The sequence below is a fragment of the Sparus aurata genome, chromosome 1 (genome assembly GCF_900880675.1).
Source record: "Sparus aurata chromosome 1, fSpaAur1.1, whole genome shotgun sequence".
In the NCBI taxonomy this organism is placed as follows: domain Eukaryota; kingdom Metazoa; phylum Chordata; class Actinopteri; order Spariformes; family Sparidae; genus Sparus; species Sparus aurata.
This window is the reverse complement of record NC_044187.1, coordinates 35,721,973-35,737,332: the sequence shown is the minus strand read 5'-3', so window position 1 is coordinate 35,737,332 and position 15,360 is coordinate 35,721,973. Positions and strand designations below refer to the sequence as shown.

Genomic DNA, 15,360 nt, shown 5'->3' with positions numbered 1-15,360 from the left:
CTGATCTATACCTCCACTTACCTCATGATCCGACAACTACTGCCTTCTATCTCTGCTCTCCAGCTTATGCACAGGCTGATAAAACAAAACGGTTATCCCTCCAACCTCTATTGATTTGGTATTGTTACCCTCCTCACTCGCCCGCTTCCTCACAAAGGCTGAGTGGATGCTGTGAGGAAAATCTTAATCACCCTTTGCAAATGCTATCCGTCACTGTGATTTTGGAAGTGAGTAATTATTGTTTGAGTGTGATTGTTTTAGTAGGCAGGAGAGAAATTGGCCACTGCTTCTATTCCCGCCTTTGTATTGGCTTCAAATTGGTTGTGGGTTCTTCTAATCGCAGAGGCGACAGACGGAAACTGGCTTGTTACGATAATGTGTTAGGTTTGGGAATAATGTGGCTGTTTCACACTTACATGGTGGTAAATGAGTAATGTGAATGTGACAATACTTTCCAGGCAGGGTTCCCAGTATTAAAAGAGCAAATTGTGAGGCTCCCTGAAACGAGGCTCAGAAAAAGATGAGCAAACAGCACTGCAATTGAAGGTTATCTATAACCTTCAATCGCAGTGCCGTTAGCTCTGTTATGTGTTAGCTCCGTTAGCTCTGTTATGTGAGGCAACAGTGATCATTCAGCACAAGGCTTAAATGGGAGCAGGGTTAAATTCTAATATGAAATGTACAGTATGTGCATAGACCTCTCCAAGGCATTTCTCACTTTCTTTCTGTACTGGCAGTTGACTCAAAATAAGCCACAGTGAAATGTAATTTGCCATTCATAAAAGACTCTGCTGCTTACTATAATATTATAGAATATGATTACTGCTTAAACACTGTAAATTACAACTGACAAGCCCCAAAGACACTGGCAGATATCAGGAGGTCGTGCCATACTCAGTGACAGGTAATGAATGGGCAAGATCATTGAGCCCAGGCCAATAAGAAATCCAGGTTGAGAACTTGCCGCCTGTTTATTGGTGCTTAATGAAAAACAATTTATCTAAATCACCACAAGGGAAGGTTCCTGGTAAAAGCTCTGGAAACTGGGCTAGCATTTCTGTCAGTGACAAATGTGTGGCTGTTTTTCCAATTCAAATTGAACTGACGAGAGAGAACACAGCCATTCGGGCCAATTTTACCACACAATCCTCGTGGAGGCTTGGGTGTTGTAGTTTAAGTCAGATAAAAGAAGCAAAACTAAGAGATGAATGTCTAAAGCTGCTCCAGTCTATATTTCACATTAATAATGGAACAAATTAAATATAACGATAAGGGGTTCACTAACCCACTGAGAATAATCACTCGACTCTGCAGTCCGAACTCCCCTCTAATCAACAATGTTTCCAGGTGCTGTTCCAACCCAGCAGCTTTGATAAACCTACTATACATCAACAGCCCTCTAGGGATGTGAATCTTTGGCAATACCATGATAAAGTTCTATTCTGATTCGTTGGTGACTGGTTTGATTTAAAATATATGCCCGTATGTGAGATTCACTTTTGGTTGGTCGATCTGGCCACCAGCCCAAAATGTCAGTATTTGAAGGGTTTGGAATGAGATTTAACAATCAATTATGTTGTACATTGGACCATTAATATAAATGGATTTTGCATGCCAATTTACAAATTAGCACTTTTCTACCTTGTGTGCATCTGTATGTGTGGTGTATATCCTGTTTTTTTCATTTATAATTTCCATTTTGTGTGGTTTTGTTTACTTTAAAGACATTTCCCCATTGCCTCGTGACTGACAATGAAGCTTTTCCTAATTTTCATATAGCAGCATAATACAATTTAAATAACCTTATATTTTATGTGTGATCATTCAAGTCCTTGCTTTGTCTGCAAAACTGCAGAATATCCAGTTATCTGTACTGGAAAGGATTTATTTTACATTTAAATGTGTATAACATTTTAACATGAGTACATGTATTCAATAGCACAATCTAATTCAAATTAATACACATTTCTTAAGACATTTTAAACACCTATTCAAACACCTCTTCCTCGGTCAAGGAGGAATTCCTGTGACCATTTTATCTCCTTCCACAAAGACTCTAAATGTTATTAGTGGAATTCTTATTGAATTCTGTAATAACTGTGATAGCTGTGGCGAAAATATTCCAAGCATGAAATTAGGGCTTCTACCACTGTGGCACTGTTGAATTTGAAATTACGATTTTATTGGAAAGAGAAATGGCAAGAAATGACATGCTAAAGGACAAGCTGATAAAGAAAATAACATACAGTATGCAGATTCATGCATGACTGCGTAATCCCTTGTTTGCACAACACTCGATTGTAACTGCACTATAAGCTCTGTCACCACACTGTCTTAAATGTTTCAAAGCATTTCATTTTCTGTGTGTTTCAATTATTCAGCTTCATATGTTTTGGTTTACACATTATTTCACGTTGTGTTGCTGTAAAGAACTTTGATCAGTTTTTAGAGAAAGGTGACAAAAGGAGTGCAAAGGAAGAGCCACAGAGCCATGGCAACAGCAGAGCGAGAGTCACACTTATGAAATGAAGTTGGAAATATAGAGGAGTTGTTTGCCAAGCAGAAGCCTGAAGTGTGCCAAAAGCCAGGCCTTTTCTGCTGACACTGCTCCTGCCTCTAACATCCCTCTCCCATTTTCTCTCATCTCCCTATCTTTCCACGTCTTTACTCAAACTCGCCCTTCAAATCCTTTTTTCTCCCATCTTGAAAAAAACCCTCATACCATCTCCCTCACATGTGTGCATATCCTATTTCTCCTCCCTCTCTCTTCTCCTGGCTCTCAGATCATGGTGTTGACAGATCCGGAGTTTGAGAGCAGCGTGCTCATCAGTTCTGATGAGGGAGCCAGTTACCAGAAGTACCGCCTCACTTTCTACGTCTTAAGCCTTTTATTCCACCCCACTGAAGAGGACTGGGCCTTAGCCTACAGTCATGACCAGAAGGTGAGATTGAGCTTGATGTAGTTTTTTTTCTTTTTTGTCCTGGCCGCACATTGCTGCACGTGATATAATGACGTCTCTACCTTAGTGCTGACAACAGTGCATATTCACTAGGGGCTGTAGTTTTCATCGCCTCAGCCAATTACCTGATATTACCTCATTCATTCACTTGCTGAATATATATCTTGTAAAATAAAATAAATGCTAAAATAGTGGTGTGAGCCATCTGAAAAAGAGAAGCGGGTCTTTACTTGAGACTTGATATCATTAGAGACCTTCAATTCTATATCCATCCATTATTTAGCTATTGTTACTATTATTTCTTAAATGTAATGTATTGAAAACGTCAAGTTTCAAGTTCAATGTAGCATAAAGGCATGGCACGACCTACTGCATTTCACTAGAGCTGCAACATTTAGTTATCAGCTATTAAAGTGAAACTCTCGCCAAAAAGCAACCAAGGCTTTATTTGTTATTGTATATGAGTCAAACCTTCGTTTAAAAGCATAATTATGACGAAAGAGGCACTTTTAAGATTTACCGTAGTTTCGTTTCCGGGCAAGCTCATTTTCAATGGAGTGCAGGGGCACTCTTATGCTAGCATCAAAATCGCTATTTTTAAAACACTAAGGCTCGACACAACATTCGCTCGTAGTATCACCTATGTCTCTACACATGGACACAGGCATTGTGAACATTGTTTGTGTACACAGAGTTTACTGAAAAGAAAGTTTTTGAACAACTCACATTAGTAGCTGTATCTCCAGCACGCCGCCATCATGGCAGACAAAAAGTGTCGATCCCGAGTGCGACCTAACAGGAAGGCGTGAGGAGTGGTCCACCATTACTCTCCTGCCTGTTAGGTCACACTTGGGGATCGACACTTTTAGGTTTATCCCAAATAAAGCCTTGGTTGCTTTTTTGGCGAGAGTTTCACTTAAAGCTATGCAACACAGCACAGCAGGCCCGGTTTCGTATGTGCGAGTGGAGGAGACACGTGCACTTCCACACGTGTTGCGTTTTTTAACTTTGTGCAACTTTCAATGAAGTGCCCCCGCACTCAATTAAAAATTAGCTTGCCCGAAAACTAAACTACGGTAAATCTTAAAAGTGCCTCTTTCGTCGCAATTATGCCTTTACACGTAGGTTTGACTCATATTCAATCACAAATAAAGCCTAGGTTGCTTTTTGGCGAGAGTTTCCCTTTAAATTAATTGTCAACTGCTTTGATAATCGATCAAAGGAGCTGAGTAATTTTTATAATGAAAAAGTTCTTAAAGCAACATCATTAGAAATTGGCATTTTGTGCCATGTTGTCAGATGTAATGTGCTAAATAAAACCAAAATATATTGCATCATAACAATCTTATGTTTCACTGAACCTACATAGTGCAGAAACAAGAGACAGAGACACCATTCAGCCTATTGCATGAGACTGTGCCATCATAAGTTCAAAAATGTTACTCTGTGTATGTATGTTTCTGGTTTATTTACTCCTCTTTGACAGTACAATGAGTGATTTTGGGTTGTGTACAAGACATGAAATTCGAGGACATTACAATGGTTTGGGGAAAAATTAAAGGCAATACCTGGCAACTACATTACCTACAATGCAATTTAGCCGCTGAGTTATAGCACTGGAGGAGATTTATCGGATTACATGCAGCTTTCTCTGAAGCCACAAAAAGGGTTTATATTGCTTTTTCACATATGCAGTAGTACTCCTCAAGACCTTTATACACACTGTTATGTTTAACGTTGGTGGAGTTACGCTTTAAAAAAGCATGGTAGCTTATAAAAGCATGGTAAACTGTGACCATCTGAATGACTTCATCAGAGATTCTCTGTTAAAAATAGGAGCTCTGAGCTCTGGTGAGTGTGGCAGCACTATGCTGTTGCACTGATGGAAATGATGCAGTTGGAATCTGCACAGTGCTGCCTGCACAATACAAGCCATTACAGTAAAGCTACTAGTAATGTGTTGATCTGCCTTGGCTTTATTTCGGACTGGGCTTATTTTGTCTAAACAGAGCAGAGACTCAGTGTTTTTCTGGGGCCTGTTTGGCACAGTGTCTGAGATAGAGATTTTATCTTGGAGGTAATGAGGTAGACAGCATTAGCCCAAAACACCATCAGTCCCTGAAGTTACTATCTGCCTCCCATTTTCCTCACCAGTGTTCATCATTGTGTCAAACAGTATGGAGCCCTGCACAGCATCTTCCCACAGTGCCCTTAGATTGTACCAAGCAATTAAGGTCAATGACTTTGACCTAAGAGCTGAAGCCAGTGCTCCACAGGGGGGATATGGATCAGGTTGGTGATGATTGGTGAACAGTGATGGCTGGATGGAACGTGTCACTGACAACACTTTGAAATGGATTCTACTGCAAGAGCCAATGTCAGAGGGAATTAACACTTTCTGAGATGTGATATTCTATCGATCGGAGAAAAATAAAACTTCTAAATCATTTTTTTTTTACTGAATGTACCATATTTAGTGGGTGTTATAACTCTTGTTAATTGGAGTTACAATTGACTTTTGTTTCATCAAATGTATTTTCACACATTTACAATTCAGCCACAGACAACAGCATGAACATCTTAAAGATCATAGCTTTAATTTGAGCTCTATTGCATTGCTTCAGCATTAAAACTTTGTATGAAAAATTCTGCTGCTGCTATTTTAAACTGCAGAAGTAACTATTAAGATTAACAAGGTAGCCAGGTTCAAGAAGTTCAAATCCCTGTGAAGTCTGAGTAGGAGTATAGTTGAAAGAGAGGTGCTGTGCGCCTTCAGCCACGGTTCTGGGCATTACAGAAAATTATTCTGATGGATCGCAAGGAGTAAAAACTACTCATCAGTCACAGCTTTTACATTACTTTAACAAAGTCTTCCCTAATGTTAATTAAAAACAGCCCATTGCAGCCTACATTATCAATAAAATTTACAGCGTATACAAAATATGAGGTGTGCCCGACTTGCATATGAAATAGACTCACAAGATCAATGTTGGTAACAGCTATTGATCTCACTGATTAAATACATTTCAGTCTTGAAGGCGGGATATAGATTAAGCAGCAGAGTAGAAAGTTGAAGAAGGCGCAGGTGGAAGGGGCTTGAATTTTGCAACTAAACATTAACAAGGTAGCGAGGGTCAGCATGTGTGAGTAAATTACTCATGCGGCTGTACGAGGCTTGATTACCACCTCTGTTTCACCCATTTTTATCCCACTTCTGAATGTGTCATCTACATAGTGCACATCCCCAGGGCTGTTGTTGCAAATAAAGAATATGTTCTTCATCTAGTTAGCGAAAAGAGGTTTACACAGATATTAGTGGTTGCTTAATTCGACCCGATTTCCCCCTACAGCCTCGACACTTCATCTCCACTGTTGAGCCAGCAGCGAGAAGCTTTAATATGCTCATTTTCAGCTTGTAACCGGCTAATAGTTTTCAGACTGGGTCACTCTGAATTTAATCATCTGTAAGTTGGTGCTTAGCTGTGGTTAAGTGCGGCCCTGAGGACTTAACTTTGAAGCAGGAGTGAAACTCTTTAGTGAGACATCAAAATCCATGTCAGAACAAATAGGCTTGAGTGGAGTATTTGTTGTAATTCCAGATTCTATTTTCTAACTTTCTTTTTTAACATTAACATTCAGGTGAGTCGCCTCCCTGAGTAAATTGAGGTATTTTTAGACTTAGAACTCTTTTTGACCTTTGCAGGCTCTTATCTCTTGACTGTGAGGGGTTTGTGGAGACAATTACTCATTGATGTGGTCCCAAGTTGGCTTCTGAGAATAAGGCCAATGTTGCGGCTGCTGCCAAGTGAGTGACTTATGTAAACAGGCTGACACAGAAGAACAGTAGAGGGAAGAAGCTCCACACACTGAATGAATAGAAGTTGTCTTATTTCATTCTCTGTGAATTGTCTAAGCTCCCAGTAGACTGGGTGTTGGGGCATCTTGCCCAAGACTTTTTTTTTTTTCTCTTTTTGACAAAAGCCCAGGTAAGAACAGGATGTTTTTTGCTATTTCCTCACTTATTCATGAGAGACTTTTTTGGCCTTTAGCTGACGTGAAAACTATTATAAATCTGATGGTGTGTTGGCAGATATTAAGCAGCATTTGAGGGATATTGCATGGAAATATATTTCTCCAACAGGGAAGAAAAAACAGAACATTTCCCTTCAGGTCACTAGATGTGGTTCTGAATAGGTTCCTATCACAGCCGGGGACATTACCAAACCACTGCTTATGCCTCAGTAAACTTGAGAGACAAGGCTGTGACTCTCTAATGGACTGTATGGTGATTAACTTATCCAATAATTGCATCAGAGACAAGAGCAGAGAGTTGTACACTGTAATCAAATGTTGTTGACAGTCAGCTATTTCCTTATGTGAATGTAAGACCTATGGCGGAAACAAATATTTTCCTAGCAACTATTCTCAGTAGTCATTTTAATTAAAAAGTTATAAGGGTACTCCAGCATATACCATTCTACCCTCACTAGTTACCACCTAGGAAAAAGGTCAGTGCCTGTTTGTCACAATTGGTGCGGCAATCTCAGAGATATCCTGACTTTCTTGACCTCCAGCAAATAACCCTTGTAATTCCATTCTGAAGGCCCACCCTATCAATTAGGAAAACCCTTCAGGACCCTCATATGTCTTAAGCAGTTGTCAATTGTGTTTAAGTGAACAGACGCAACCGCACATTTCCAATATGATGTCATTATACCATGGCAATCCTGGTATTGTCACAACGCCTTTTGCCATGTATCTGATGAGGAAAGAAAAGCATGGATGCTTGCAATTGATTCACAACTTCAGGTTGTCAAGCCATTAAATACACAGGAACACTGCTTCATTGCCTGACCACTGGCAGTGCTTTATAGGCTAACATTAGCAACCTTTGCTCCTATGCTACCAGTCTGCACTTATATTAGAGGAGTGGTACCAAGTGACGCAACTTTGCTGCTAGACTTAAGTCAAAATTCAAGCGTCATATATCATCAAAGGTAAGAATGCAGCAGGGAAATATTTGATAATATTCGCTAAGTGCCACTAAGAATAAAATCACACAGAGGCCTATGGGAATGCCATGACTTTTGCAGGTATTTGGCCATAAACCAACAACCCAGCTTCCTGCCAAACTGTGACACCAGCCTCATCTACTCTTTAATCAGTGTGACTTTTCTGTGGTCAAGTTAGCAGTAACAAACACTTAAGTGCATCAAGTGACATTTTCAAAACTACTTGGTTGGTTTTAGGAAAAGAAAACAGTAAACCATCATTGGCCTCAAAAATGAATACCCTTGTTTACCCCGACTGTCTGGAGATGTCCCTTAAAACAAGACATGTCAACCTAATGATGGTGCTAAAAACAAAAAATCAGGAGATCACTTAAGTAGTTGGGATACATAATCTAAGAACGATTAATATTGTCGGAATCCATAAGTGTTGAAATATTTGACAGAACGACTGGTTGACACTGAAGCCACAGTCCCAGTGACATCGGCTTAATTTCTCACATTTTCTCAGACATGTTAAACTGGTAAAATGCATCTTAAAATCCACTCTAGAATGTACTGTAACTTTGCTCCCTTTGCTGATATACAGTCATACTGTATGTATGGCATTTTTCAATGATTTGGTTTCAGCTATTCACAAACAAACTCATGACTGACAGATTTTTTTTTTGCACTCGTGTTCTAAAAAAGTGCCTGTCAGGAGCCTGCCCCATCATGCAAGTACACAGACTCAGAAGGTGTACTTCCTGCTAGCCTGATGCAAGCTGACCAGCCTGCAGGAATAGAGGTTGCGCTCTGACAAATTGAAATCCCCCATCCTCTCATTTCCTTTGAACCTCAAGCAGCAAATAACAAAACTTGCACTTTAGAGAAACAAAGAGAGCCACCAGTGTATATTTGACACCACAAACATTGAGCACAGGGGCTTTCATGGTTCAGCTCTGAACTGAATCATACACATGGAAACGTAGTGCATACTCTCACCGCACCACAATTGCATTACCCTATGATAGTAAACAACAAACCCTAGGTCCAGGCAAACATTTAATTTGTATGTTTGTATTTCCACTAGCGGAGCAGCAATCTATTTAGACTGAGACTGCTGTGGCAGGCAGCTGGTGCCTCAGTGGCTACAGAAGCTATATTACACTGGAACACATTTGGGATTCACCCAAAGCTCTTAATGGCATAGAGGTGACAGCCTGCTACAGACAGAATGATTAATGTTATTAGTCAGGTGATAGATGGCTCAGAGTCAAACAGTGATAATACAATAGATCATGACTAAATGATCATAAAGGGACCCATCTTTGGCAGGTTAATGCTAGACTATAGAAGAAGCATGCTTAATATTGAGAGAAAATCAATTATGAATAATATGCATTTGCAGTAATGTGAAGAGGCATATTCACTATTATACAGAGAGTAAAACCAGACAAACATCCGCATAAGTCTGAGGGGGCAGCACATATAAAAAGAAAAATACACTGCTAAAAAAAATTAAGGGAACACTTTAATCATACATCAGATCTCGATGAACAAATTATTCAAGTTGGAAATCTTAACTGATGTACATTGTATAATCTGTTGGGAACAAAATGATGTTACAGCGGTCAGTGGAAACCAAAATCATCAACCCATTGAGGGCTGGATTCAAAATCACAGTGGATTATCAAAATTGCTTGAATTGTATCATGGCAAATCATAATGTGACTCAGTAGTGTGTATGAAACCCATGTGCCTGTATGCACTCCCAACGAATATCTGTGCATACTCCTGATGAGTAAGCGAGTTCCTAGACAGTCTGTGGTGGTACTCGGCAGCACCGGATGCACCGATAAATAACGTCCCATACGCAGGTGCTCAATGGGCCAGAGAGGGCCAGTCAATGGCATGAATGTCTTCATCATCCAGGAACTGCCGACACACTCTGGACAATTGAGGTCAGGCATTGTCCATTGTCCTGCACCAGGAGGAACCCTAATGTGCCTCCCCAGGCCATCACTGACCCACTGTCAATCTGGTCATGCTGGATGATGTTACAGGCAGCATCAAGTTCACCACATTGTCTCCAGACTTGTTCACGGCTGTCACATGTGCTCCGTGTGAACCTGCTCTCTTCTGTGAAGAATCAGGGCGGTGGATCTGCCAGTTATCCAAGTCATCAGTTTTATCTTATGAATGCCATTTGAGCTGCACAGCGCTGGGCTGCACTGGTCCCACTCAAAGATGCACTTTTGGTGTGCAGGCTACTTGAGAACACAAAACTAGGTAAGAATCAGTCAGGAAGGATAAGGAGAGAGCAATTGTCTGTGGCCACTGAATGCAAAACCATTTCCTTTTTGGGGATTGTCTTGGTCTCCATTGTACCTGTTGTCACTTTAATTTGCACCAAAGCAGCTGAAATTGATTCACTGTTGTTGTTGTTGTTGTTGTGCTTCCTAAATGGACAGAATGATATCCTTGAAGGTTAACTGACTTGGTGTTATATAGTGACAATTAAGGATTGTAATGTTTTTAGAGCAGTGTATGAACTTGTGAAATAATGAAATAGTGAGAGATGACATCAGGTCAAGCATGGTTTCATTCATCAGGAAATGTTTGCTTGATGGTTTTGTGGCGTCTGTCATGATGAAACAGGGAGAGGAGCCCTGAAATTAAAGGAAAATTGTGGATACAGTGAAGCACTGATGGCTACATGGCAAGAAGAGGCAGGCAGAACAGATGGAGTAACTTGTTCTGATGGAATAGCAGATATATATTGTCACTCCGTTGTCAAAACAGCAGATGGAGGTGCGCTGCCAGGCCGATAGTGGAGTGTATCAACAAATGAGGAAAAAAACTTTTCTGCTACTTGGTAACCCAAGCTAATGATTAAGTTTTGATGAAGACTGAGTTCATGAAGTTCTGTTCGCTATTATACATTAGTTTCTGTCTTGTTTCCAAATGATGTTATTGTGAAATAAACAATATACAATATTGTTGTTACACTTGTCTTTAACTGCCATGCGAGACTGGCAAAGCATGGCAGCTAAGCTTGCAAAGCAGCTGCCCAAGGGCACTCCACTCCTAGGGGGCCCCTAAAAGTGGGCTATGCTTGTTTAACTAATGCTGTGCACCAGCATTGTCGATGGGTCCTTTTGAACATCTATTTTTAAAACTGTAAGTTTTAAAACTTTGGGTTAAGGTTAGGTCAACAGAGGGTAAGAGTAGCATCTGGAATAGGTTGACAGTAGATTTTTGACTGCCATTGATAAAACAATCTTAGATTGAGGTCCATTAACTTTATCAGTATGCAGTAAATGCTGATTGCAAGATGTAATGGCTGTAGAACAATGACACCATCAGCATTTAGACCGGTTCCCTATAAGCCTCATTTTGACTATGCATTTCTGTCTGTCACTTGGGAAGCAAATCTCCTGGTAAAATTAAGGCTTGATTAACAATACAACCCCACCTGCTTTCAAGGCTCCATTTTAGACTAAAGGAATAAATTAACTTGTGATTTTTCCACAAATGTTTTCTTCTTCTCTCCCCACCACTGGTAGATGCGATGTGTTGCGGTTTTCACAGTGACAGCAGCACCAACAATAATACCACTTTAAAGTTGTAGTCTGTAACTATTTTTTTGTTATATTTGCTAAAATTGTCATTATGATCTGACAGTAGAATAACATTCAGGTCAGTTGTGTAAAAATCCACTGTCTGTGGCTCCACCCAGTGGCCATATTTTGATTTGAGAGAAACCATCGCTCCCAGATCAACACAACCATTTAGAGCCAAGAGAAGTGTCAATCACTCTCATGCATACACTGCTTGCAGCTCCCCTCCCTCATACACCATGTACTGGGCAGTGCCCCTCCCCCGCGCAGGCACAGTGTCTGCTCTAACCTGGTCAGATACGTTCAAGCTCAAACTGTAAACAATGGCAGAGAGCAGACAACTACAGAGCAGTAAAATGCCTCACCATTGCCCACGTCAACAAGAAGAAATAAGAAGACTGACGGAGAAAAGTGGTGTAAAAACAAAGAATTGGACCGAGCCAGAGAGAAAACTAGGATATATATCGGACCATCATTTCAGAGGTGCAGGGAGCTGCAGGAGTTGTAAGGACTGTAAGGAGTGACGCAGAGTTAGCGGCTTTTTTGCTGGACAAGTAAGGACCCCTGCTTGTTATATGATTACTTTCTATTATTTAACCACAAGGCTATGGTGGCGGCGGTTACAGTAATACTCGCAATAGCACATATCACCTTACGATGTTGACTTTAGTTTGTGTTCAGGACGCTCTGAAGTGGTTGAATTGGTTTAGAGAAATAACGTTACTCAAGCTTCCGAAAGGCAGCATGGCAAAAATGTTGTGTCGGGTAATGATTAACTGGTAACTTTGTCTATCACGATATGGGGAATATTGCTTGTTACTCGCCATCAGGCACTTGTCATTGCAATTTAGTTGTATTGATCAGAAAATGGGCTTGTTGTTGTTGTTATTTTGAATGCGCCTTCCTGGTTAACTTGCATCCTCTGTTACCGTGGTTACAAGCCTTTTCGTGCACAGCAGGCTCCTCTGTGGGAGGGGCTTTGAAGGCAGGGCTGCAGCATTCAAATCTTCAGGCTAAGTCTACTTTTTTCTCAGCACTCCAGACTGCAGCTTTGCCTTTTGACTGTTTCACACAGTGCTCAGCAGCAGATGTAGTTTGCTCAGTTGTGATTGGCCTGTATCTCAAGAAGTATCTTACCTTTCAAATGCAGTTTAATTCACAAGATGACGTTATCATTTTATCTCACAGAGTCACACTACCAGGCTTTAAGTTATGCGCTTGTGCTCAAAAACACAGTTGTTTGGACCGGTCAGTATCCTATGAGGAACTACTGGCAACGATGACTGTGGTTCAGGTGTGAAGAACAGTGATAGCAGTGCTGTTCATTGGAAAACAACAATAGAGTAATAAATGGAAGTTTTATTAAGGGCTCTCCTACTGTTGATTTGATTGGTTGAATCATGTGGGTCCTGTAATAGACACTTATAGACAGATGGTTTGTTCAATCACCTGCCAAGTATTTTTTGAAAGGGCCTTCCCTTTATTAAACAGGTTCTAAGAGCAACGTCCATCTTGCTTATCAGGTTAGAAAGTAAAATCCATGTTATCATCTCCTTTCCCCTAACCCTAAATCCTAACTCCTGGGACCTAAGGGCTCGGGAATAGAAGTGCTTCATTTGATGTGTTGTGAAGCATATGAAGCTGTTGGGATTATGAAACTGTTCAACCATCCAACAACCAGCTGTGATAAAGGTTGGCAGCTTAACAGATCCCCATGCTGCCTTGACAGTTTTAGACTAGGCAAATACCATGCTTACATCAATTATACAGTGGTAGCTAGCATGCAGTATGGCCTACCACAAAGGGATTTCTAAAATATATCCAAAAAATGGGTGAAATGTTCTTTTCACCCAGGGAGAAGTTCAAGAAGTGGTTAAAAAAAAAAAAAAAGTGTCTTTGCCCTTGATATACAACCTCTCGACTTGTGTGTGGAATTCAATGCTGAAGGAGGAACTTCTGATGTTTCTACATCCATCGTAACCTTTTTCATGTGTCAACGGCTCCTTTAGGATGAAATGTCATCCTACCACCTATCCCTCTGCCCAAAACCTATGAAATGTCACTTTACATCCTAACCCTACCCCTGTACCGGGGACCCCTTACAGATTAAATTACACTCAAATTAAATGCAGCACTGTTTAAAAAGGTGCCATGGGATTTCTTCAGTTTTACTTAAGATCAGTTAAAAGCACTCTCCTCTCATTGACAATGGTTTGAAGGTAGCGGCCAGTCTGTCTGCCCTTGGTAAACACCCCGTGTCCTCTGAGGGTGTTTAGAATTCACCTGCTGAAGGAGGAGACTGTGATATTTTCACCATCCGCTGTAACCTTTACATAGCCACTTACATGGCCACTTACATGCTTTCCTCGCGTTGCATGGGTCCATCGGCCCACTTTTTACTCCATAGAGAAGCGGAACGTAGATTTCATGTGTGGAGGCTAATGGCTTGTATGTGTGAGAGAGGAGAGGAGGTGTGAAATGTATGGTCAAAGGAAAGGACAGTAGAAAATTAACCAATAACTGACAAATGCAAATTAATATTGATGGATCATACTTTTTCTTATAATTCTTATTAAACAACTCATCTCTATCTGTTTTGGAAGCCTTACTTACAATTTCCATTGGCCGCACTAACAGATTCATAGATATCAGCTGATCTGTTTGCTGGAATATCAGTTTTGTAACAGGCCTGCAGTATATTCCCTCATCTACTGCACTACTGACTAGAGCTTCGATCGGGCCCAAAAAATCAAGCCCCACCTTACACGAGCCTATGCATGTTGTGTCGGCGCCCGGCCCACCAAACCCATTAACTGTAATAATGAGCCTGAACCTGATTTAAACCTGACAGTTTCTTTTAAACATGGGCTCTTGTAACTGACGTTCTAAACTACAATTACAAGTTTTTTAAACAACAGAAATCTGTTTAGAATTACCTTAATAAATAATGCAACAAGTGCTGCACCTACTCGACAAAGCTGACACATAATTTGTCGCTGCCCACGACTTGTTTAAAATGGTTCCATACCTCCGACTTTCCTCCAAACTTGCTCAGAGTTAATTCTTCTGTTTTTGTTTTTTTTCTTTACATCCTCAAACTCCATGTTGCACTTAAAGTGAAACTCTCGCCAAAAAGCAACCGAGGCTTTATTTGCGATTGAATATGAGTCAAAACCTTCGTGCATATATACGACGAAAGAGGCACTTTTAAGATTTACCGTAGTTTCGTTTTTGGGCAAGCTAATTTTCAATGGGGTACAGGGGCACTTGCTAGCATCAAAATCACTCGTAGTATCAACAGGGTCTCTACACATGAACATGAGCATTGAGAACATCATTTGTGGACACAGAGTTTACTAAAAAGAAGGTTTTTGGACAACTCACGTTAGCAGTAGCACCTCCGGCGCGCTGCCATCATGGCAGACAAAACGCATCGATCCCCGAGTGCGACCTAACAGGCAGGAGAGTAATGGTGGACCTCCTGCCTGTTAAGTCGCACTCTGGGATCGACACTTTTTGGTATATCGCAAATAAAGCCTCGGTTGCTTTTCGGCGAGAGTTTCACTTTAAGCTACACAATACAGCACAGCAGGCCCGGTGTAATGCGTGCGAGTGGAGGAGACACGTGCACTGCCACATGTGTTACATTTTTTAACTTTGTGCAACTTTGTACACATTTGTTACATAGGCCTACTTTGCTAAAAATAGATAGAATATTTCTGATGATGTCCTAGCTTTCTTCCCACCCAATTACGCTAATAAAGTAATGATAACAAAAAATGTAAAACA

At 40.7% G+C, this 15,360-nt stretch overlaps 1 protein-coding gene across 1 annotated transcript in view; it reads left to right on the top strand.

Moving 5' to 3' along the window:
• The window catches only part of sorcs3a (sortilin related VPS10 domain containing receptor 3a), a 265,841-nt gene that overhangs the window by 147,485 nt on the left and 102,996 nt on the right, over positions 1–15,360 (top strand). Inside the window, exon 4 of the mRNA XM_030429062.1 lies at positions 2,784–2,942. Within this exon, the coding sequence (XP_030284922.1) occupies positions 2,784–2,942 (159 nt within the window). The remainder of the gene's footprint in view (positions 1–2,783; positions 2,943–15,360) is intronic.